At 39.7% G+C, this 26,772-nt stretch overlaps 1 protein-coding gene across 1 annotated transcript in view; it reads right to left on the bottom strand.

The window, feature by feature from the left end:
• The window catches only part of MALRD1 (MAM and LDL receptor class A domain containing 1), a 438,222-nt gene that overhangs the window by 34,687 nt on the left and 376,763 nt on the right, over nucleotides 1-26,772 (bottom strand). Inside the window, exons 35-37 of the mRNA XM_089776725.1 lie at nucleotides 26,234-26,509; nucleotides 22,525-22,650; nucleotides 17,285-17,351 (exon numbers count right to left, since the gene is read on the bottom strand). Coding sequence (XP_089632851.1) covers nucleotides 17,285-17,351; nucleotides 22,525-22,650; nucleotides 26,234-26,509 — 469 coding nt within the window. The remainder of the gene's footprint in view (nucleotides 1-17,284; nucleotides 17,352-22,524; nucleotides 22,651-26,233; nucleotides 26,510-26,772) is intronic.

Raw genomic sequence — 26,772 nt, 5'->3', positions numbered from 1 at the left:
CTTCTGCCTATTACCTTGGGGTTGGGTTCAGCCCAGCCCAGCCCAGCCCAGCCCTGCGCCTCTCAAAACTCTCCCTCCTGCTGCCTGGGAGGAAACCTTTTAGGGACCCAGAGGCCTTAACTAGCAACAGGTGCTTAATTAACCCCTGTTGCAGGCTGACTCCTAATTAGGCCTCTATTGTCTGCCCTGATTGCCGGGCTGTGTTCAGGTGAGTCTAATTGGGAAACAAGAAGGCATTAGCCCACCTCCCAGTATAGCTGCTTTCTATAAGGTATTTGCAGTTCACAGGCTGTGCTCTGTCACAGCATGTACAACACTGAGCACAATGGGGCCCAGTACGTATATTCTGTTGCATTGTAAAACTGTATACAATACAGCAATAAGAAAAAGGGTGATTTCAATTTCTATTGCTATTTTGTACTTCTCACAATACGTTTTTCACTGCCAATGTAAATAAATAAATAAGTCAATAATAATTCTTTCAAGAGGCAAAGGTTATTTTTCTCTTCATGCCAACCTATAGTCTATCATCCTCTCATATTAAAGAAAATGTGTCACAATGTTTTCTGTTCTCATCTTCATGCCTGAGGATTTGTTTGCTTCTCTGATTACTGAAATGACTGTAGAGTTCCAAGTTCATCAGAGTCCTGTTTGGAAGGAATTCTCACTGGTATGAATTTCAGCTTTCAATATAACAAAATGCTGAAAAATATATAACGGTGTAAAGGGATTGGGAATGTGTGTAAAGACACTGAAAGTATAGTAAAAAAATCTATCCTATAATTTAGAGCAGTTCAATGCCATTTAAATTTGTATTCCCTTGGTTATTCAGAACCAGGCAGAGACCTAGCTTTGCTATTATTTATTTACTGAGAATCAACAGAAAGTGTTCCACAACTTCTGGCAATAAATATAAAGATGTGCAGTCTCTGGTCCCATCTAAATTGGCTTTACAAAACGAACCTACATAAGGCTTGGAGGGAAGGGTCAGGATCTGGAACCTCTGTGCAGCCCCAAAGGTGACGTGTTCAGCATCACCCGAGTTGCAATAGCAGGGGTAGCATGTCACCGTTCTAGGTAGCAACGGCAACTTTCCCTTGACATACCACATCATCCCTCACACCACCCTCCTTGTTGAGTGGCTGTGAAGGGAACCTTATTGCAGCACATACCTGCCTAATGAGGTTTCCCCAACAATATTTTCAGTGAATTTAAAGATAGCACACTCCATAAGGGACCCTCCTCCAAGTTTCTTAATATCCCCAAACATAATATTTGAATGATCAAAAATGACTGTGTGTTTTCTTTTCCTGTTTGAAAGCTTTGAGAGATAATGTCTGGTTAATGAACTCCTACTAACTACTGTCCCATCTAGACTGCAATACGGTATATACCAAACCAGCCACTTTAATTCACCTTGGAATAACTCACTGGTTTCCAAATGGCTGCAGAGAGAAGAGCTTCCTATTCATCACATAAGCATTCCATCCTGTGTGTACAACATTAGGACTCCAACGTGAGCATTCTGGTGGGTCTGCTATCAATGTTTGAAACAAAGTCCAATAGCCCAGGTCAAAAACTCCAGATCAGTGTCTAAGAGTACCAAATTCCTGTTAACATTTAAGGGAAATCAGAGTATTCTAGGACTTCAAGACTGGGCCCAAGTGGTTTTTAGTATTTACCATTTTTGTTTTATTTGAGATCTTTAGCTCCAGGCCAGTTTTTCTGGCCTCACTGAAGGCAATAGAAGTTATGCTATCAATTGGCAGACAAGAGGATTTTACCTGTGGAAACAATCAATAATCAACAGAGTCCGACAAAAATGGTAAAGGCACAAAACTGAAAAGTTCTTTGTAATACATATTTGAAATAGGTTCTGTTGAGTGTGAACCAAAGCACAGTGAACCAGGGCAATACTCAGCTTTCATATGATTCCAACAAAGCCATGCAGACTGCCTCAGTTCCTATGATGCTCTAAGATGTGTATAGAATCAGGGAGAAAATCAGGTAGTCAGAAATGTATGACAGTCATTCGCTGCAGGTAGGAAATGCAGCTCCAAAGAATTTTACACCAGAGACCTGAATTAGACAGACACACCAGTTGTTAAAGTTTTCCCAGATTTTCTTCCCATTCAGCCCAACTGACCTCAGTGGAAAGGCACAGAGTGTAAATTAGGACAGAGCTCATACATAGCAGACTGAAATTGATACAATTACAATCCAGCATTCTGGCTTACCTGTGGTCTGTTTTCCTATCTAAACCCTGTGTCCAAAAGTGCACATATTGTAAATAAACCAGTATAAAATATTGTCTGCTGTAGCCAAATCAGTTCTCATTCAGCAAGGAGATCAATCTGATTGCCAAAAACGCATGGAAGTAAGCTTACATTAATGTTTTCAAAGTTAACTCTTCATTTGTTTAATTGCCTTCTATATTTTATAGTGTGGTAGACAAAATGAGCCATGGTGAAACTGTACTAAGGTCAATAAGGTACATTTGGACCTTCATCTATCTATATATTTTAGAAATGTCTGTCTGTCCATCTGTCAATCCATCTGTGAGTCTGTTCAATCAAGAACTTCTCCTAAACGGTAAGAGCTAGGACCCCCAAATTTGGTATGCCACTTCTCTTACCCTAACTTAAATCAAGGTCAGGGTTTTGTTGTAACAAGGGAATGAGAAGTGCTGGGAATGGGACTGTTTCCCACAACATGGGAAAGAGAGGGGGCAGAGAGAGGAGGGACATGATACTGAAAATGGTCACTGGTGACAGTGACTGCACGGAAGAGTTACATGCAGAGTGGCCACTGTGGGCAGCTGCACCACCAAGACAGTGGGCAGCAGGGCTGGGGCTTGCTATCTTGCCTGCACCAAACTGGGTAAGTAGCCGCCACAAAACCTTGTCCTCCTGGCCCTTGGCTTTAGAAAAGAGAGTAAAGGTGCCTGGTATCTGGGAGGGCTGGGGGAAGACAGAAGGCTCCTAGTGGCTGAGGAGGCTGGTTTGGGGAGGGGGAACAGAAGTTACCTGGTGGTTGGAGGGCTGGGGGGGAAGAGAGAAAAGGCCCCTGGTAGCCAGAGAAAACTAGGGCAGACAAAAGACTCAGCTGGGGGGGGGGGGAGAGAAGAGAGAAAGCCCTGCTGGAAGGGACCCTCCCTACCCTGAGCCCCTTCTCATCCCCAACCCTCACTCTCGCATCCCCAACCCCCCAGTCTCCTGCCCTGTCCCCTTCACATTCACACGTCCCTGCTCTGACTCCTGCACTCTCCTCACTAGCAGCCCCCTGCCCTGAAGGACCTAAGCAATGCGGGGTAAGTCTTCTAGTATTCACATAATGAAAGCTTCTAAAATAAATGCATTTTAACATCTGCTCAAATTTTTTCAGGAGGACTAGTGATGCAAATTGGCTAAATGACCTGTAGATTAATATATAGGTATGGTTCTTAGAGTTTTAGAGTAAAAATAGGAATACTTTTAGGGGGCTGTTTGGGAATAGCACATAGTTACAGCTTCCTTCTTAAAGATGCAGACTGGTAGCTGATTAGAGCAATGGCAAACATGAAAAGACTCTTCAGAGTGATGAGAAAAATCCTCTGTGTGTATTTGTTTAAAATTAAAATGCATGGAGCAGTGCAGATCTGTCAACATTGTAATAGCTGGAAAGAGAAGTTCAAGAATTTCTACTTAATTTGCTAGATTTGGCTTTTGTGAGAGGGTGTCTCAGCCACCTAGCAACAGCATAAAGGATTTAATTCTCCCATAGTTAAACTCATGCGGGCTGAGCAGGAAGAAAGACAAAGTAAGATCAGAGAGATGCAAGGTAACCTGCAGCTCTTGTGCCACCAGGGAGTCTCGCTAGGGTGGACTGGCTGGGTCACAGGTCAGGGGGCTATGCTATCAACACAGAACAGAGACATACCTCTTTGTCAGTGCAAATCTCCATCTAACTCTTCTAACCACCAGCCTGCCTCTTCCCAAATATGGGTTCTCTCTACATCATGTTCTTCTCCATTGCAATGCAAGTCTCCAACCCTTAACCAAAGACTTTGAAGTTTATAGTTTAACCCCCTAGGCTCTCTTCATATTATATTCTGTGTGGTCTCTTTAGATATGCACAACCAGCATCCAGGCGCCTCTGAGAAATCTCTACATGCAAACTGCTCTTAGGCAATGAAGCTCTGAGCTGCAGCACAGACATGCTGCTCTAATCCTTTAAGGGTGAGATTCGGATCCTCTTATTCACCTGGATTGCTACCTTAAATCCACAAAGAGCCTCATTAAAGTCAATGGGATCAATCTCAGAGAAAGGTACTTATTCAGCTTGTATGGCAACTGAATTTGGCCTTTATTATTTAACTCTGTGGAGTCCAAAAATGTGCTAGACACTTTATGGTCATATGAAAGGCCAGATTCCTTCTCCAAAGAGATTTTCATTTCTATAGACAAGACACAGACAAACAGCAGAGAAACTGTGAGGAGGAAGGACACAACACAAGGTGTTTTATTCCTTGCCTAGCTGTCTCTTTTCTATTTGGCCCACCCTTATGGTTTTTGTTTTAAATTTACTTCTGGCTTTCTGGCTATTTCCTGTGTATTCTGTATGTTACAAATTATCATTATTTGTACAGTTCTCAGCCATGTTCCTAGGTTAGCAATGCTCCTAGGTTAGCAATCTCCTGGAGATTCATTAAAGAATGACATAACCTCCTCACCCACAAAACACTCAAACCCCATCCCTCCCAATATAAAGTCCTTCCCCTTATCTCTCAATCACACACCTCTCCAGTAACAACTCCTGTCTAAACACTTATCTAACCTCTTCTTCATTGTTGACAAACACTCCCTCTCCTCCTCCCCCCAGACACACACTGAGCTTAATACTCAAGTTCTAGTCATTCTGAGATGAGGGTGAGCAATAAGGTATCATCCAGCTAGCAGCCCATAGCCTGACTCTACTCTTTGCAGAACAGATTGTTGTGTAAATGGTCTGTAGTTTTGTCATATTTGGCACAACTGAAAACTGTGGCAATCCATGATGGTACACAGGACATAGAATTATATCAGATAGGCTGTAGTGCTTTTTGCATTTCAAGCACTGTAGGTAAGCCTATCCTAGGAGTTTTGTGTGGGGAACTATCAATCTCAAGTCCAAGAGATGACTTTTTCCTCAGCATTCTTACAAATCTGAGTCACTCTCACTTTTCCTGTTAAATTATGCTCCATGGCCTCCACCCTCCCGCTAAAACAGACACTGCATATTCCAATGGGACTGATAAAATACACAATGTGCTGTTTAAGGAGTAACATTTACTATGTTCTGCTTCTGTTACTCTCAGATCGGGAGTTGGCACCACTCAGCTCTTCAGTCTCATAAGAATAACTGCATATCACTTCCATTAGTCTCTCCATTTTATTTATAGAATCATAGAATAATAGGACTGGAAGGACCTCGAGAGGTCATCGAGTCCAGCCCCCCGCCCTCAAGGCAGGACCAAGCTCCGTCTACACCATCCCTGACAGATGTCTATCTAACCTGTTCTTAAATATCTCCAGAGAGGGAGATTCCACCACCTCCCTTGGCAATCTATTCCAATTTATTCCAATATTTGGCAATTTATTCCAATATTTGACCACCCTGACAGTTAGGAATTTTTTCCTAATGTCCAATCTAAACCTCCCCTGCTGCACTTTAAGCCCATTACTCCTTGTCCTGTCCTCAGTAACCAAGAGGAACACATTTTCTCCTTCCTCCATGTGACACCCTTTTAGATATTTGAAAACCGCTATCATGTCCCCCCTTAATCTTCTTTTTTCCAAACTAAACAAGCCCAGTTCATGAAGCCTGGCTTCATAGGTCATGTTCTCTAAACCTTTAATCATTCTTGTCGCTCTTCTCTGTACCCTTTCCAATTTCTCCACATCTTTCTTGAAATGTGGCGCCCAGAACTGGACACAGTTCTCCAGCTGAGGCCTAACTAGTGCAGAGTAGAGCGGCAGAATGACTTGACGAGTTTTGCTTACAACACACCTGTTGATACAACCTAGAATCATATTTGCTTTTTTTGCAACAGCATCACACTGTTGACTCATATTCAACCTGTGGTCCACTATAACCCCTAGATCCCTTTCTGCCATGCTCCTTCCTAGACAGTCGCTTCCCATCTTGTATGTATGGAACTGATTGTTCCTTCCTAAGTGGAGCACTTTGCATTTCTCTTTATTAAACCTCATCCTGTTTACCTCTGACCATTTCTCTAACTTGCTAAGGTCATTTTGAATTATGTCCCTATCCTCCAAAGAAGTTGCAACCCCCCCCCCCCAGTTTGGTATCATCTGCAAACTTAATAAGCGTACTCTCTATCCCAATATCTACATCATTGATGAAGATATTGAACAGTACGGGTCCCAAAACAGATCCTTGCGGAACACCATTTGTTATCCCTTTCCAGCAGGATTTAGCACCATTAACAACAACTCTCTGACTACGGTTATCCAGCCAATTATGCACCCACCTTATCGTGGCCCTATCTAAGTTATATTTGCCTAGTTTATCAATAAGAATATCATGCGAGACCGTATCGAATGCCTTACTAAAGTCTAGGTATATGACATCCACCGCTTCTCCCTTATCCACAAGGCTCGTTATCCTATCAAAGAAAGCTATCAGATTAGTTTGGCATGACTTGTTCTTCACAAACCCATGCTGGCTATTCCCTATCACCTTCCAAGTGTTATTACCTTCCAAGTGTTTGCATATGATTTCCTTAATTACCTGCTCCATTATCTTCCCTGGGAAGATAATTTAGCAACTTCAGAATGTGTTGTGTTTGTACAACTTTTCCACAGAGAAAAAACTGACCACTTACCAAACAATTCATACAAAGGGAACTGGAAAATATCTGGATAACATTCTTAACTGTACAGGACGGCCAATGGGCTAAATTTGGCCAGGGTTCCATCATGAAAAATGTTACCCTGAGTATTGTAACAGTGCCAGTCAAAAACACTTCTGTCAGCTCATCAAAGCAATAATATTTCATTTTAGACAGTGGATTACAGAAATCTAGAAGATATATTGCTTTCTTCTAGTTTTACAAAGAAATCTGACCTCATAGCAGAAAATATGCTGCTTAGGAATTAAATTAGACGTGATTACTTAAATTCATGACCACAGTTTCTTTATAATACTGGATGCTCAGAAACAAAAAATTAGGATACTGCTGTTTCATTTGTTTAATTAAATCAAATGCCTCTTTCTGTCTTGATACTTAGAGGTAGAGTTTAACAGGCATTGATTTAAACTGTCTTTTTGGCATTAAAGAAACTGAGACAGGCAGATTCCTTCCAAAGACACTGTATCCAGAGCAGCCAACTAGCTGCTCCAAAACTCCAAAGCCTCAAAAGCAATTTGAAATTGAGGCTTCTTTTGGGTGCCGGGGAGGGGGGTTGGGGGGGGGGGGAGAGGGTGGAAACACAAAATACTGAAACTGAGCAAAGAAGCAATTTTTTCTGATGAAGTATGCCAAAATATAGAGTTGCTCCAGTATTTTATAGAATTGTAGCTAGATTAAAATCATCAGCACACATTTTGGATTGGCTGTCAGGCCAAATATGTTTTTGAAGAGAAGTAACTTTCCTGTACTGATGATCAGTTTGACAGATTTCCTTGCAAACATGCGAACAAGTGGTGGAAATATACATAGTTTGTGTATATAAGTAAATCCCACAGAGGTATCCAATAACAAATGAAATTATTTTAATAATGTAATTTATAAGAAATCTGCTGAGAGAAACATATATTCTTGATTCCTTGTCTGCTTAGTTATAAGCCCTATTCTAAAGTAAGCACTGTGTAACTGATTGACAACTTAGCTCTCAACCTCCGTTTCCAAGAGTTGGAGCTTTTTTCAGAGTAGTTCAGGTGAATTCAGCAGGAAAAAAGGTAGTTAACAATTTGAGGGCAACTCTTAATGTGGCCCTACAAAAAGTTAGTGAGCTCTACACATGGGCGAAGCTACTGCTTGAGAAGACAAACTCCCCAGCCTGCCCATACTCTACCCCTGCTCTGCCAAGGCCCCACCCTGTCCCCAAACTGCCTCCTGCCACACGATCTTTCACATCTCTTCCTTCATCCTCTATGCTCACCCCTTCCAGACAAATCCCTGAACCCAAATGTAGCAAAAGACATTTAATAAAAAAAAAACACTCTTCCAAATTTCTTTCTAAAGAAAATGAAGCAAGTTTTCCACTGCACGCCAAATTGTGAAGACGAAACATGCAAAAGTATATAAGTAAAATCAGTAAATTTGGGAATAAAAAAAGTCTCTCTCAGGTTTTTTGATGTACCCTGAAGTTTGTCAGAGTTTATTTACAAAAAAATAAACTTTGTAATAAGGGCAAATCAGCTGTCCTGCTGAATACAAAATTAAATACTATGGAATACATGATGCAGCTCTTCTCTGTTTTACATTTTCTCATTCAGTATTTCTAAGCTGATCTATATTTTAAATGTACTCATAAGCCTTCACAAGGTAATTGTTCCAGGCAGAACATTCATAACAAAGTTCATTGCTTTTAGAAAAAGGGAATTATATTTTGTGACTTTTATTACAATGAACATGTTTATGAAAATTCATCATATGCTTATGTTAAAAATATGTTTCCAAAGATTTTATGCATAACAAAGTATTTTATATGTACTAAGGTACTGATTTTGGTGGAGGGGTGTTTTAAAGGTAATTCATCAAATAGTCAGAAATAAAGAAAGGGAAACTCATTTGTCCAGCTGTCTGGAAGAAAAGGGATGTTGCCCCTTTAAGGCAGGGGTGGGCAAGATACAGCCCATGGTCCAGATCCAAACCCTGCTGGGACTCTCAGGCACAGAGGCAGCCCCACACTGCTTTAAGTATCTGGCTTCTTCCTGTGGCTTTCTGCTTCAAGCTGGGGAGAGGGGGGGAGAGGGGAGGAGGAGGAGGAGGCTTTAAACACTGTCCCTAACTCCCAGCAAAATCTCAGCTCCCATTGGCCGGTTTCCAGACAATAGGAGCTAAGATATTTTGCTGGGGGGTGGAAGCAGCTCACAAATCCTCCCCTCCCTCCTGGTGCCTGGAGCAGAGAGCCACAGGAGCAGTCTGCCATTTTGAGCATCCTGAGACTGCGGCAGGCAGGGATCAGCCTAGATAAGTGCCTCCTGGGCAGGGTTTGCCTCTGGCACCCCAGCCCCTCTCTCACCCCAACTCCCTATCCCAGGTCACCACCCAAACCCTCTGCACCCTCCCTCCCTTAGGTCATAATTCTCTCCCGGATCCTGCACCCCTTCTTGCATCCCACTCTCAGTCCAGAATTCTCTCCTGCACCTATACCTCCTCCCAGACCCTGCACCCCAGACCCTGCATCCCAGATCCTTGCCCCAGGAGTCACCAGTCACTCCCAGAACCTGCCCCCATACATCTCCCTCAGGCCAGAATCTTGTCCTGCACCCATACCCTCTCCCAGATCCTGGCCTCAAGCCCCCGCCCTAGATCATAACCCCATCCTTCACCCAAACTCTCTTTCAGACCCCACACTCTGTCCTGCACCCCAGTCTTATACCCTGAGCTCTCTTGTGTGTCCAACTTCCGTCTAGACCGTGCATGCCCTCCATAGAAAAGTGTGACCTTTGATCACTTACAAAAAATCTTAAAGTGCCCCCCCCCCCGTAAAAAATTATTGCCCACCTTTGCTTTAAGGGCTCTCTTCAAGAGGCAAGTGAAAGGAGATCAGGGATGGACAGAAAGGACAGGAAGACTTTGGAAGCAAGATTTTGTGCAAGATTTTGTACTATAGTAATTTAAATTAAAATGTATTTTTAGATAAGAGTGTTTTTGAAGAATTTATTTAAAAAATGGTATGTCTGAAGATCCAAACATTTAATGCAAAAGCTGAATGCTCAGACTATGCATCTACAAATTGGTGCAAGATGTAATTTTATATTATTCAGCAACAAAGTAATGAAATATTTAAAGCAAATGTTAAACTAAGATCCAAGGGTATGTCTACACTACCACCCTAGTTCAAACTAGGGTGGTAATGTAGGCAACCAGAGTTGAAAATGAAGCCCGGGATTTGAATTTCCCGGGCTTCATTTGCATATAGCCGGGCGCTGCCATTTTTAAATGTCCGCTAGTGAGGACTCGGTGCCGCGCGGCTACACGCGGCACGGACTAGGTAGTTCGGACTAGGCTTCCTATCTGAACTACCGTTACTCCTTGTGAAGCCTAGTCCGAACTACCTAGTTCGTGCCATGTGTAGCCGCGCGGCACGGAGTCCGCACTAGCGGACATTTAAAAATGGCGGCGCCCGGCTATATGCAGATGAAGCCCAAGAAATTCAAATCCTGGGCTTCATTTGCAACTCCGGTTGCCTACATTACCACCCTAGCTCGAACTAGGGTGGTAGTGTAGACATACCCTTGGATCTTATTACTATAACACACAACTAATTTTGTCAGTAAATTCAGAAATCAACAATATATTCTTCTAGGTTGGCATATACCTGTTAAATAGCTTCATTACCAATAATGACTCTTTCACAGATGCAATTCTGTGCTAATAAGTCTGGAAAACTGGAAAGCTTTTCACTTTTAAATGACTAGATCCATTCCAGGGGAAGACTCACCGATCTGCAACAGCTTGCCATGGGAGCTTGCAGGAAGGGTCAGAATATGGGTAGGAAAAGTGGGGAGCAGTTGAGCACTAAGACTCAGGAAAGGCTTTGCCACCCCTTGCCTCTTGTACCTTCCAGTCATGGCTGTACATCAAGTATCACTCTGAGGTTACATGGGGATTCCACCTGAGCCATGGCTTTTATTAATGAACATGCACATGCAACTACTGGTCCCAAATCTTGCGCACTATTAAAATTAAGTCCCCAAGGTTCTAAAATGGCCTTCAGTTTTGAGAGCAAAATTTTGTGTCTGCAAATAATTGTGCCTGCATTTTGCACCTCTAATCACTGTGGATGCTAATGTGAGCACTCATGCACTGCTACCTGCAGCACAAGACGTATGTTTTCCTCTGACTTTTCCTGAATAGGCCATGCAATATTCATAAGCTGTGGAATTTGTAGAGACAGAAGCAAATTTATTTGCAGTAATTATTGGCAGCAATTTTTCATTTTATTTACTCTAATGCATCTAGTGATGGTGATAAACAGAAGTTAAACAGAAATTAAAAGGCACAGTGACTAGAGCCAAATCCCTGAAAGCTGCATGGAAACTTTTTAAAGACACCATAATAGAGGCCCAATTTAAATGTATGCCCCAAATTAAAAAATATAGCAAGAGACCTAAAACAGTGTCACCGTGGCTTAAGCGCCATGTAAAAGAAGCAGTGAGGGACAAAAAGGTATCTTTTAAGAATTGGAAGTTCAATCCTAGTGAGATAAATAGAAAGGAACATAAACGCTGTCAAATCAAGAGTAAAAATGTAATAAGAAAAGCAAAAAAAGATTTTGAGGAACAGCTAGCCAAAAACTCAAAAAGAAACAACAAAATGTTTTTTAAGTACATTAGAAGCAGGAAGCCTGCTAAAAAACCTGTGGGTCCCCTAGATGATCGAGCTGTAAAAGGAGCAATCAAGGACGATAAAGCCATTGCAGAGAAACTAAATGATTTCTTTGCTTCAGTCTTCACGGCTGAGGACGTTGGGGAGATTCCCGAATCTGCACCGTCCTTTGTGGGTGATGAATCTGAGGAACTGTCCCGGATTGAAGTGTCATTAGAGGAGGTTTTGGAACAAATAGAAAAACTTAATGGTAACAAATCTCCGGGACCGGATGGCAGTCATCCAAGGGTTCTAAAAGAACTCAAATGGGAAATTGCTGAGCTATTATCTGTGGTTTGTAACCTATCCTTTAAATCGGCTTCCGTACCTAATGACTGGAAGGTAGCCAACGTGACACCAATATTTAAAAAGGGCTCTAGAGGCAATCCTGGCAATTACAGACCGGTAAGTCTAACTTCAGTACCGGGCAAATTAGTCGAAACAATAGTAAAGAATAAAATTGTGAAGCATGTAGAAGAATATAATTTGTTGGAAAAAAGTCAGCATGGTTTCTGTAAAGGGAAATCCTGTCTTACTAATCTATTAGAGTTCTTTGAAGGGGTTAACAAGCATGTGGATAAGGGGGATCCAGTAGATATAGTATACTTGGATTGGAGAGGGGTAACTAGTGGTGTACCCCAAAGGTCAGTCCTGGGACCAATCCTTTTCAACTTATTCATAAATGATCTGGAGAAAGGGGCAAGCAGCGAGGTAGTAAAGTTTGCGGATGATACCAAACTGTTTAGGATAGTCAAGACAGAAGCAAACTGTGAGGGACTCTAAGAAGATCTCACCAAACTCAGTGATTGGGCAACAAAATGGCAAATGAAATTTAATGTGGATAAGTGTAAAGTAATCACATTGGGAAAAATAACCCCAACTATATGTACATTATGATGGGGGCTAATTTGGCTATGACAAATCAGGAAAGGGATCTTGAAGTTATCATGGACAGTTCTCTGAAAACTTCCACGCAGTGTGCAGCAGCGGTCAAAAAGGCAAATAGGTTGCTAGGAATTATTAGGAAAGGGATAGAAAATAAGACACAGAATATCTTACTGCCCCTGTATAAAACTATGGTACGCCCACATCTTGAATACTGTGTACAGATGTGGTCTCCTCACCTCAAAAAAGATATTTTGGCCTTGGAAAGGGTTCAGAAAAGGGAAACTAAAATGATTAGGGGTTTGGAGTGGGTCCCATATGAGGAGAAGTTAAAGCGACTGGGACTTTTCAGTTTAGAAAAGAGGAGACTGAGGGGGGATATGATAGAGTTCTATAAAATCATGATTGGTGTGGAGAGGGCTGTCACGTTGCTGGATCTTGAGGGGAGCAGCCAGATCACTGATGCACCCATAGGTGGGGGTGTTGGCCCCAAAAATGGTATAGAAGGGGGCCATGTGAGGTATTGAATAGAAGCTTATTATCTGATAATCCTATGTATGCTGTTCATGTGTTCGTATAATGTCTGTGTGTGCAATTATTAGCATGTACTTGTATGGACACTGAAGATTTCCCTGCATGTGGCTAAGCATTGGGCAGGGCCGAGTCTGTGGAGCCTGTGGACATGCTAATTACCTGTGGAACAATGGCTCTCAATGGGCCAAGGACACACCCAAAGAATGGGGGCTGTCACCTGAGAGCAGCCAGCAGGGAACACAGAGAGGCTGAGGACCAGGTGACCTGCTGCATACCAGAAGAGGCCAGGAAGGAGGTATAAAGAGGCCATGTGGTCGATGCCATTTTGTTCTCAGATCAGCACTTCATCCCAGAGGCAGCACTGCAGGGATCGAAGAGCCCAGAAGACCTGTGAACCCATCCTGACCCTAGGATGTGCAACAAGAACTTTTAAACCAGCAGCCGTAACATCTCTGCTAGAGCCTGCATCGAGGACTGGGAGATTCGGTGCATGTAACCTACTATTCTTTAACAACCTTACTCTCATGCTTTTCTTTATTGTAATAATAAACCTTTAGATATAGATTCTAAAAGATTGGCCCAGCGTGATTTGTGGGTAAGGTCCAGAGGGTAAATTGACCCAGGATCTGTGGTTGGTTTCTTGGAACCGGACAGAACTTGTTTGGGGTAGGTGGGGTGGGTGTTAGGACCCCCCACCTGTGTATGAGACCCAGGGCCATCTGGGGCACGGATATTGCTGGGGTGTCGGAGGGGTTTTGCTCGTGAGGCTTCAGGCAGGCTGCTGAAGCGCTCTGTGGGACTGGTTTGTGACCGGTTTGGAAAGGTCACCAGTCTGGGGGCTGTAAGGAGCCCGGATTTGAGCGATTCACCCTGAGCGGACACCCTCAGCTGTGCCCAGACACGGCCCGGTCCGTCACAAGGGCCGATAAAGAAAAGTTATTTATTAGTTCCCTAAATAGAAGAACTAGAGGACACCAAATGAAATTAATGGGTAGCAGGTTTAAAACGAATAAAAGAAAGTACTTCTTCACACAGTGTGTAGTCAACCTGTGGAACTCCTTGCCAGAGGAGGCTGTGAAGGCTAGGACTATAATAGAGTTTAAAGAGAAGCTAGATAATTTCATGGAGGTTAGATCCATAAAAGGCTATTAGCCAGGGGATAAAATGGTGTCCTTAGCCTTTGTTTTTCAGAGGCTGGAGAGAGATGGCAGGAGACAAATCGCTCAATCATTGTCTTCGGTCCACCCTCTCTGGGGCACCTGGTGCTGGTCACTGTTGGTAGACAGGATACTGGGCTAGAAGGACCTTTGGTCTGACCCAGTACTGCCGTTCTTATGTTCTTATGATAAGCATAACAGAGTACACATCACATTTATATTGAGATTTTAATTAATTAAAATAATAATTACACTATTAATTATTTAAAATGGCATTTTTCATCAAAAGATCTCAAATTGGTTTACAAATGTGGGTACAATATGTTTTATCTCCATTTGATGAATGTAGACACTGATTAAGAGGATCACCTAATGTCACACACTGAGTCATTGGTAGAACTGGGAATTAAACCTAGATCTACTTATTCCCACTCTTGAACTCTAAAACTGTATTGTAGACAATACTGTTTCTAACAAAGGAGAGGCTGATTTATGTACAACCTAGGCTTGGTTGTTTTTCTTGCTACATCCCCACCCTACCATACTATTAGCATGTATTCACTTATACAACATTTATGTCTCCCTCAAACTTTGAACCACCGTAGATATAAGTCAATTTTACAGAGCCATTTATGGCCTTTATCTAGTATCAAAAATCTATGGCGTTATTTAGAATTGTATATGGGGACTGGGCTTTCAAAAGTACAAATTCCTGCAATATTACAGGATTTAGAATTTGAGAGACCAGATCAAACACTGAGGAAAATGTCTAGCTACAAAAAAGTTCCACTTTTGTCTTTTCATGCAATGCTGTTAAACAGTATTGTGCCACAGGCAATAAACCACTTTGACTGTGCATTCAAATAGATTATTTATGTCAGTAGTAAAGAGCTTCTCTTAAGACTAATGAGTAAAAATTTGAGGCTAGCTAGCATTTCTAAGAAGAAATAGGTAAAAAGGTCTTCTGAATCAATTATAGTCCTGTAATCTCAGTTCTCCTCTGTAAAATAAAAAGGAAAATGTATCTTTCTCATTTTAATCCAGTAAAACAAAATCAACCCAGATTTCTATATATTGTGAGTAAAGCCAAATTTTTCTGAGATACACGGGCATAAATATAACCTCAATTAATTGTCTGTGAATGATGTTTCTTTGAAATTCTAATCTCTGTAGCTCAATTGGATAGATTGCACATATTCAGTATAACTGAAAAACTGTTGAATGATGATATTTTTCTAACACCACTGTTTAACTACAGGGCAGGGGATGTAATTACTTTTTCTACTTAACAATAAATTGCCCTTACAATTCAGGCATTAATGAAAGTATGCTTTTTTGTTCTCCTTTATAGTGGGTAGATATCCTTTATCCTAAATTTGGTCTGCTATATATCCAATGTCTTCTTTAAATAGAGGAGAGAGAAAGTAGTATATTGAATTTATTGTATGTGAGCAGTGGAATGTATTAAATGTAATGTGCAGTACCATAATTTCTGTCTGGCTAGTATTAGAGTTAAAACCATGTATAATCAATCTGGTAAGAAAATATTCTCTTGCCCCCAGATTTCATTCTGGCACTTGAACAGTCTTTTAGTCACTATACTATCACACTTCAGAGCAATATCACCACACATTTTCAGTGTGTGCCTATTATTGTCAACATTTCTGTGCAAAATTTCCTCTGAAAGTGGTCTAATTTGGGGCCTAATTTTAAAGCAAATTAGATACACAACTGTACCTATATTTTGCATGCACAATTATGAATCTAATTTATGTATGTAATTAATAAGATTGTGAATAAGATTGTGAATCAGGTAACTTAGTGAGCAAATAATTATGGTCAGCTTTGCACACAGTTATCTGATTTGGAAGCACAACCATTGTGATCAGTAAATTAGGCATTCCGTTGCACATCCACTATAGATAAGAACTTAATCTGGTCAAGAAGGAATCCATGGGAGGCACTGGAGTGGCACGCACATCAAAACAAGCCTCAACTCAGGATTCACATACAAGTCAGTGGGAGATCTTCAGCTCAGGTGCAAATATAATATGGACCTACCAAAGCTGCAATCCACCACTGCTCTATGTTTAATTGTAAACCTAGCTGAAGACTATAACATCAATATAAGTCCTGTAGTGTCATACTTTCATCAGCTGTATGCGTAAAGGGGCCTCTCTCCCTTAATAAAGTTATTACTTTTTATGATTTATCAACTAATGAATTTACATTCAGCAACATGAACTGAATGGCAGGATTCACATCTGCCAACATTGTGCTGGAGACATCAAAAAGATGTTGAAAGTCGACCGAGACTTGCGCCTACCATGTTTTATTTGTACTTTGTTTTTCAGCATAGGGATTGAAGTGCCCACCCTCCACAAATGAACCTTCATATTTCTACCAGCCCTTTTGGCTGTGACTATCAAAGGTATGCAACAACTGTTGTTTAATAGTCTCTAAGTCTGAACAAGTCATACAGCAGGTGAATTGAGGCCCCATTTAAAAATTAGAAACAGCATTTTCTTGCATTCACCTGTGACAGAGACTTATGAAGGGCACCGAGTAGGTAAAGCTACTCTCAGCATTCACCTTGATTAGAGGATTTGCTTGTTTTTGCTCAATAGCATAAGCAGCCACCCCAGACTCACTCTCTTAATACTGTAGGCATATTAATCTGAAAAGTAGAAGTTGAAATATATAGAATAAGTAATACTATGCCAGAGATACATCACAAATTAATGCAAATCTAAGAACATGGACTATTATGAATTTTCCTTGAGATGCACAATATGTCTGCTGTAAATAAGGCATTATTTTACATAATAATATGCTCTTTTAAATGCTTCTGTACAATAAGATACAGAGGAAATATTAGGTGTTAAAAAGAAGGATGTCCATACTAATTCAGGACGTATAAAAGTCATGGAAAATTCTACTTGTTAGCTAATATTTTTCTTAAAATGCCCTCATTTTTTGTTGGTGTCTTATTCACTCAGATACTGTAAATGAGAATAGTGAAAACTCATGCAGTGCAAATTTACTCTTCAGCAGTACATTGTCAATGACAATTCTATTTGTAAGGAACAAAATAAACTTCTCAAAATAATAAGGAAGTAAAGCTTACTGGCATAAAGGAACAGCATCTCTAATGACACAAGTTCCTCCATTTCTGCAATAGTCTTCCGGACAACCTAGGAAATATAAGGAAACAAAGATAATTAGATAAAGAAAGTTGTAATAAAAATTAGTCTGTTCCTTTTGTCAATACAAAATGTATTCCTATATAAGATCAGGTGCAGAATATTCATGGCTTTCATTTAGTATATCTGGTGTTTTGGGTTCTGAGCATTTCTGAAAACCAGTACTGTAGACCCTGATTCAATAACATATCTGGTCATCTGCCCAGTCCAAGCATATTAGTACCTTCACCAAATTAATAGCACTACTTGTGCTTAAAGTAATCTCTGTGCTTTGCTGGATCAGGGCCCCAGTGATTTCTCTGGTCAAATTTTACATGACTTTTTAGTGGGGCTTCTGTCATTCGTGGGAACCTTCTGATATTAAAATATGAAGATTCCCAAAGAATTAAAATGTGGAACTTCTGAGACTGATTTAGTGCCTATGTCTGATATTCTCACTAATAGTTTAAATGTAAGGATAAGATAAGATCAGATGCTTACCATCTGCTGTGTGGCAGTCTTTTCATTAAAGACTGCTCATGGATATATGTTCATACATCTCAAGGGAAATCAGTTTTAATAGAATAAGTTTAAAAAGGAAGCCTTCCCAAGTCAAGTATTGTTATGGCTTTTGACACACTTTGGGTATTTGCTGGGCATGAGGTCACCTTAAATTTACATATAATTGAGCACTTACAGATTTAATGTTAAAAAAATACCAAATAACTCCAAAATAAAACCCAAGGTTTTAAAAGTAATACAATAATGTTTACACATATTTGATATTAGTACTTTTCCCCATTACAATTAACATATGCCTGGTTTTATTTTCTAGTTTATTATCATTGAATATTGCCCCAAATTACAATTATATAATTACATCGGGCAGGTACATACTACTCTAAACTTTCAAAGCAGTCCACTGGTGTGTATACTCATGGCAATATCTATAGCAGTAAAACAATTTAGGTTACTATCCTGTAATTCAAGTCTCATCGCCTTTAATGGGAGGTCTCTGGAGTAAAAAGGATGAATATAAGCAAACAACACAGGTATGCAGGGGCAAGAGAAGAAAGTCAAAGGCATAAAACAAGTTAAATTTAGTGAGAGACATAAAGGGTAACAAAAAGATGTTCTACAAATATATTAGAAGCAAGAAGAAGATGAAGAACAGTGTAGGCCCATTGCTCAGTGAAGAGGGAGAAACAGGAACAGGCATAAACATGGAAATGGCGGAGGTGCTTAATGACTTCTTTGTTTCAGTTATCACCAAGAAGTTTGATGCTGTTGGGATTCCTAACATAGTGAATTCTAGTGGAAATGGGGTAGGTTTAGAAGTTAAAATAAAAAAAGGACAAGTTAAAAATTACTTAGAAAAGTTAGATGTCTGCAAATCGTCAGGACCTGATAAAATGCATCCCAGAATACTCAAGGAGCTGATAGAGGAGGTATCTGAGACATTGGCTATCATCTTTGAAAACTCATGGAAGTTGGGAAAGATTCCAGAAGACTGGAAAAGGCAAATATAGTGCCCATCTATAAAAAGGGAAATAAGAACAACCTAAGAAGCTACAGTCTAGTCAGTTTAACTTCTGTGCCAGGGAAAATAATGGAGCAAGTAATTAAAGAATTCATCTGCAAGCATCTGGAAGATAATAAGGTGATAATAAGGTAACAGCCAGCATGGATTTGTAAAGAACGAATAATGTCAAACCTATCTGATAGCTTTCTTTGATAGGATATCAAGTCTTGTGGGTAAGGGAGAAGCCGTGGACATGGTATACCTAGATTTTAGCAAGGCATTTGATACGGTCTCTCATGACCTTCTTATCAGTAAACTAGAGAAATACAAGCTAGATGTGGCTACTGTAAGGTGGGTGCATAACTGGCTGTATAACCATTCTTAGAGAGTAGTTATTAATGGTTCACAATCATGCTGGAAGGGCATAACAAGTGGGGTTCCACTGAGGCCTGTTCAGGGACCGGTGCTGTTTAATATCTTCATTAATGATTTAGATGATGGCATTGAGAGTACGATTATTAAGTCTGCAAATAACACCAAACTGGGAGGAGGCTGCAAGTGCTTTGGAGGATAGGTCAAAATTCAAAATGAACTGGACAAACTAGAGAAATGGTCTGAGGTAAATAGGATGACACTTAATAAGGACAAATACAAAGTACTCCACTTAGGAAGGAACAATCAGTTTCACACATACAGAATGGGAAGTGATTGTATAGGAAGGAATACTGCTGAAAGGGATTTAGGGGACATAGTGAATCATCTCTAGACTGCAAGTTTCTTTTGGAAGAAGCTTTTCCAGAAGAGGTCTCCTGGAAATCCATCTTTCGAAAGAGAGCATCTACATACCAAAAGTGCATGGAAAAAGCGATCTGCTTTTTTGAAAGATAGCATCCACATTGATTGTAATTACTATGGACTGAGTGGCCACCAAGGCATCTGCGCTTTTTCCTGGAGGTCTCTTCTTCTGAAAAAAAAAAAAAAACCCTCTTCCCCTTCCACACACACCTTTTTTTGAAAGAGCTTTTTTGGAAAAAGGCTTCTTCCTCATAAAAAGAGATTTACTGCTATCGGCAAACCCCTCTGTGTTCTTTCAACTTTGTCAAAAGAACGCAATTGTAGTGTGGACGTAAGCTTAGTTTTTCCGAAAAAAACTCTACTCCGTATATATACCCTATGAGTCAACAGTGTGACAGTGTTGCAAAAAAAGCAAACATGATTCTGGGATGTATTAACAGAAGTGTTGTGAGCAAGACACAAGAAGTCATTTTTCCACTCTACTTTGTGGTGATTTGGCCTCAGTTAGAGTATTGTCTTCAGTTCTGGGCACTGCATTTCAAGAAAGATGTGGAGAAACTGGAGAACGTCCGGAGAAGAGCAACAAAAATGATTAAAGGTCTAGAAAACAGGAACTATGAGACAAGGCTTAAAGAATTGGGCTTGTTTAGTTTAGAAAAGAGAAGACTGAGGGGGGACATGATAGCAGTTTCAAGTATCTAAAAGGGTGTTACAAGGAGGAGGGAGAAAAATGGTTTTCCTTGGCCTCTAATGACAGGACAAGAAGCAATGGACTTAAATTGCAGCAAGGGAAGATTTAGGTTAGACATTAGGAAAAACTTCTTAACTGTCAGGGTGGTTAAACACTGGAATAAATTGCTTAGGGAGATTGTGGAATCTCCATTACTGGAGATTTTTAAGAGCAGGTTGGATAGACATTTATCAGGGATGATCTAGATAGTGCTTGGTCCTGCCATGAGAGCAGGGGACTGGATTCAATGACCTCTCAGGGTCCCTTCCACTTCTAGTATTCTATGATTCTATGATTCTGACTTGATGATAAAGTCAAGCATCTGACTAAGTTTTGTAGAACCAGAGGCAAAAATATTACTGAGTACCGTTACATGTTTGCCTATGTATATGATCTCCACTGTGACTAGTTCCAGTTTCAGTTCTTAATGATAGAACTTCCATTAATCAATGGCAGTGGCTCATTGATTTGAAAGTGTATCCTGAAATAACCATAGAAACCATACAGCATTATCTGAACAATATTTGTTAAGATAACAAAATTGCAATTTTATGAGACCAGAGAAAGTTATTAAATCCACACCATTGTCCTGATCATGCAACTTGCTGGGCATGGCATGGCCACTCTCCAACACTATGTGGGTGCCTTAGGGTGTGTCTAGACTACAGAGTTTTGTCAACAAAAGTGGACTTTTGTCGACAAAACTATACCTGCGTCTACACTACCGCTGAGTTCTGTCGACATAACGTCGACAGAACTCAGCAGTTTTGTCGACGCTGGTAAACCTCATTTTACGAGGCATAATGCATTTTGTCGACAGAATTCTGTCGACAGAAGGTGTTATTGCATCTAGGGTTGTGTCTAGACTACAGGGTTTTGTCGACAAAGCAGCTTGCTTTGTTGACAGAACTGGATGTAGTCTAGACGCTCTTTGTTGACAGAAGCTTTGTCGACAGTATCTGTCGACAAAACTTCTGTCGACAAAAGCCTGTAGTCTAGACGTACCCTTACTGACTTCATTGGGGCCTAGGTACAAGGGTTATGTTAGAGTCAACAACATGATATGGGCCACCTTCTGGAAAGGGAGAAAATGTTGGCCAAATTCACTGCTGAATAGAGTCAGATAAAATGAATAATATGAGCTGTTTGCTGGAGACAGAAAATAAAAGTGACAGATAAGTTATTCCATGCAGATTCCTGAATTTCCAGCAAGATAGTCTGGGAAGCAAATTATTTAAAAGATAAGCCACCCCAAAAAGCAGCAGGAGGCCCTTTTTACCACTCTTTGAATTTACGGCTTTATTTACTATATCACAATCATCTATTTTTAATTGGATACTAGATATACTTCTTTGCATTCATAACATCGACTCAAAACATAAAACATTTACCAAAAATAGATTGCAACATCTATTTACCAAACATTTTATATCACTGTGACTTTTTCATAGCAACATATTATATGTTTCATATCTATCTGTCCATCCATGCATCAACTGTATTTGTAGTCTACATTTTCTTTTTGTAGGTGCTCTACCAGAAGTCAGTGGGTGCTTTATATTAACATCTGAATGCAAAATGTAGCCCTATGTATATATGTGAACACTTAGGATAATATTCAAAAAGTTTGTCCTAAAGATGCTTTTCATTAGATATATAGCACTTCCTATTTTTACTTTCATCCATTATTTTCCTTTTGTACTAAAAATTTCAAGCTCTGAAATATTTTTATTCTGTTAAGATGCACTCTCTATTTCCTGTTTTAGGCCCCAGTCCAACATGTGCACTGTGCTTTAAGCCTAGGAAATCCCAGGGATGTCCAAATGTTCATTTCACTTTACTGGTACTATTCACATAATTGAAATGAAGCCTACATGTTTGCAGGATAGAGATTTTATTGTAATTTTTATATAATAAAAAAATAACAAAAATACCCCCTCTTAAAACAGCCATATTTTTCATTCATTCTCCCACTATCCTTTCTACAAAAATAACATAATATCTCAAAATTCATTGCTAGTGCAATTTAACTTGAGTTTCAGCAGGATGAATTCAGTCAGTATTTTGCACCATTTGCAGGTTAAATAAAAAAACTCTGTATTTTTATTGAGATGATATTTTGATGTGAAACTGACTACCTGAGCAGCTGGATTCATCAAGACTGAAATCAAAGCAGTCTGCAATCCCATCACAGCGCTTGGAAACTGGAATACACGTATTAGTTGATGCACAAAATAAAGAACCATTGAAGCAGTCCTTTGTAGCTGGAACAAAGTAACAAGATGACATGGTCAGACACATTTCCTTTATTCGGTGATAAAACACTACTGGAAAACTATAGCAGCTTATTTATGTCAAAGTATACAAATCTGGATCGACATTTCCATTATAACCTTCCATTTCAGAAGAGTGCAAGTTAGACATTAAAAAAAGACAGCTTATTTTGCTGAATTGAGCTTTTACCATGTTAAACTCCTGAGAGAGGGATGTTTGTATTTGATGTTATAGATGGAATAAAGAACAAAAATCCACAATCAGATATCAGTAAACATAATCAACCTGCCTAGATAACTCAGGGATAAAAATAAATAAATTAATTCTTAAACATAGAACAGAAAATTGCTTTAAATGTAGTCCGATTTTGTTGCTAGAAACTAAACACTGTATATGGTTGATATAATAAAAGCAAAGAAAAGCTACATTAAAAATCTAAACATACAGACATTTGTCATGCTGTAACATTCAGTATTACTCTCTAAACTCGTCTAAAGGAATTATATCAGGGAAATCTTGACAGAATCACATAAGCCTCCAGGTAATTCATTATGGCATCACTGATCTATAAGATGTACCCAGTAGTTCTGCATTCTCTCCCAGAAGCTAACAGCATTTTGTCACTTTGAGAAACATTCTAGCTAATGAAATGTTCTGTTGCACTGCCCCTGAGCCATTATTTCTGAACATCCTGGTTTAAGGGATTGTGAGCTAAATTCTTTTCTCCATTTTTACACTTCCATAAAGCAGGAATAGCGCTCTGTTTTCATTTGAGTTAGACTTATCATTGATGTACCTGAGCAAAATTTGACCCAGATTTAAATTTATAACAAGCATGAGAAAATTTAGGAATATTTTAAGCACTCTAAATGACTGGATTGCACTAAGCCAAAAGAAAATGCTGAATATAAAATATTGCACTTCAACCTTGCAATAGGAATATTATATCAGATCCTGCCAACTCTTGCTAATGCAGGCAATCTCTCTAACAAGTAGACTCCTAGAAGTAGAGGTTCACAGGATCAGGTCTATAAATCTTACACACTGACAATTTACCATGGACTTTAAATATATCCATAATTACTAGTCATTTTAGGAAATCTTGTCTAGCTTTTCTTCCTTTGCATCATCAATGGGATCATGTAACTTGTGTCATTTGCACAAAAATACAAGTTGGAGTCTATAACTGCAGTAATCAGTAATTGCATTCAGGAAATCGGGGTGAAATTGCATACAGCCTGGAGAGTTTGACATTTTAAAAAGTCAAGACTTTAACCTCAGCAATTTCACTTATATCCTTTTGACGTTTTGTACCTGATTTCTCTTACATACCTATTTTAAAGATGCTCTGTGTAAGGATGCATGCGATACTGCTTAAGTTGTTTAATATACACCGCGATAAACATAGCAACTCTGGACCTGGGCTATACATTTACATTGTGCTCAGCACCGCTTGTGTTGGAGGAACAAATGTGGCATAGAAACACTTCTGCTTCCCCCAACCTTCAGACTGGCTGTCTGCTAGACTGACACTATAGGGTAAGACAATTTGGGCTGCTGCTCTACTCTGTGCTGAGTGTCATTAGCCCCAAGGGTTGTTTTAGTATCTAGGGTTTGCTGGGATATAGAGCTGCCCTGGATATGCCCTTTTCACTCCAGTTCACCTTCTCCCCGCCTGCACCGGGGAGAGTGGCTCTGCATCAACCGAGCATTCCCCTTTCCAGAGAGTAGTTCTGTTTCATGACTGCATTGCACCACCACATGGGGTTACGAAGGGCAACGTGAGTGAACTATCAGTGTAGCAGTAACTAACTTTTAGAATTTCCTGACTTTTTAATATTGATATTTCTACTGTATCATTGCATTAATACTTTGTATACAATCAACACACTATGTCATTCACCCAATGCAATATGCTCCAGCAAAGTTGTAATTTACTATCATGAGGAACCACCTAAATATTTTTAAATATGCAGATGCCAAATGCAGAGTTTTAAAATGGGTGCAAATGGGCACAAATTCTCAGATTTGCCCCCCACAATACATTTTTTAGGTACAAATTAAGGCTGTAGAAAGGCAGAGAGACAGACAGACCCTTTTTGAAAATGTATATTTTTAACATTTATGATGTCTTTGGAAGCATATAGGTGAACCACAGATTCATTTGATTGCACTGTAGAGAAATGAAAAATCTTTTCTTAGTCACCACTGTTAGCTCTTATGTCAAATTCTGTTGGGGCATGTGGAAAGCAATGTATATACCCCTCAGGTGTTTATGTGTCTATTTTATATCCTTTCCATTTTAGATTATTCAATAAGAAAGAAAGAAAGAAAGAAAGAAAGAAAGAAAGAAAGAAAGAAAGAAAGAAAGAAAGAAAGAAAGAAAGAAAGAAAGAAAGAAAGAAAGAAAGAAAGAAAGAAAGAAAGAAAGAAAGAAAGAAAGAAAGAACCTTTATTAAATTGGAAGTGACAGAAGGGTTAGCTAAGCAGAGCATTTATAAAAGCAACATACTTTCAAGTTTCTGTTGTAAAGAGCAACAAGGAATAAAAGCCGCCACACTAACCATTCTAATACTACATTCACATGACACTATGCAAGCAAAATGTTCAGTGACCTCTGCAGGAAATTTCTTTCTACATAAATCTTTAAATCATACATGCAAACATTTTTGTGGCAATGACGGTGGTTCTTGTAGAGTTGTAACTAATGCATTTGTATTTGTTTTCTGTTCCTATGGCCTCTTTCAGGATTTATACTTTATCTCTACAGAACACATTTTGCCAACCTGTCTTCATCCTGGGAGATGATGCTATCACTTGATACAATCTGGGACTCTGGAACAGGATGAACATGTGGCTTTCTGTTCGTATAGCCAGGTAAATGAAATTGTGAAGGGAAATACACATGAAATGAGAGGAGAATAGGATCTGATCCAAAACCCACTGAAGTTGGTGAGAGGTACATCTAGTGTTTTTAAGGCAAGGGCAGAAAGAGCAGCATTGTTCTCCACAGTAACTGCCACAAGGTGTGCAAGGAAGTACCCAACAGAGAGCGTGGCAGTGTTCATTAAACTGAGTGGCTGACATAGAGCAACCTAGGAGGCTGACACTTTATAAATTCCAGTAAGGAGGTGATTCTCCCTTAATCTAAACCACTGGTGATGGGGCTCTGTAGTAGGCTAGATTGTTACTACCACAACAGGGTTTGGATTCCTTAAATGTTGGATGCTATGCTACTATAACACAAATGTCACTGAATTCTCTCCTATTAATGTGCCTGTTGTTTAAGAATTAGATTAATGTGCTACATAATTGGTGTGCAAAATCCCAAAGAAACTACCTTGTTAACAACCTAAAAAACTAGGGCACATCTACATGAAGACAAAAAAGATTTGAAGAATTGGGCTCATTTCAAAGGATTGTATATGATATGCTGATACAAAAGAAATGTCATGTTGTTAACTATGGAATATTACTAAATTTACAGGATTTGGATTTTTTATGCATAGTTCTAGTGTCTTATCATGAAAATTATTTAGCATGGACATAACTACATCACTAAATGTAACTTACGACAATCGGTTTCATCTTCATTAAACTGGCAGTCGGACACGCCATCACATCTCAAAAGTGATGGAACACAACCTTTATTAGCACACAGGAATTCTGTTTCCTTGCAAAGCCATGGAGAAGCAGTGGTAGGAATCTCAGTAGGACAATTCATTTCATCGGTTCCATCCATACAATCTTCCACCCCATTGCATTTTACAGCAAGAGGTACACACTGCCGTACGTACACACAAGTGAACTGGTCAGTGCTGCATGTTGGCGGCTGTGGAGTGGCTGTTCCTAAACAGGTGAAATAAGACCAAGAAGAGCATATTTATCATGTCAGTCTTGAAGTCACAGTATATCCTAACTTCTAGGGACTACTGGAAAAGCAATTTGTTTTGCAGATTCAACACTTCTAATACGATTAAAATATTTATGAACACATTCCACCATCGCTATAGTATTCACTATTGAATAGCCTGTGTACAACCTCACTGTTTATTTTGTTGCACATTTTTCTTGTAGAGCCTAAATGCACCATTTACTATGATTCTTGTGTT

This window comes from Pelodiscus sinensis, chromosome 2, assembly GCF_052426305.1.
Source record: "Pelodiscus sinensis isolate ZL-2025 chromosome 2, ASM5242630v1, whole genome shotgun sequence".
Lineage (NCBI taxonomy): Eukaryota > Metazoa > Chordata > Testudines > Trionychidae > Pelodiscus > Pelodiscus sinensis.
Note: the sequence above shows the minus strand (reverse complement) of the source record. Positions and strands in the feature narration are given on the sequence as shown.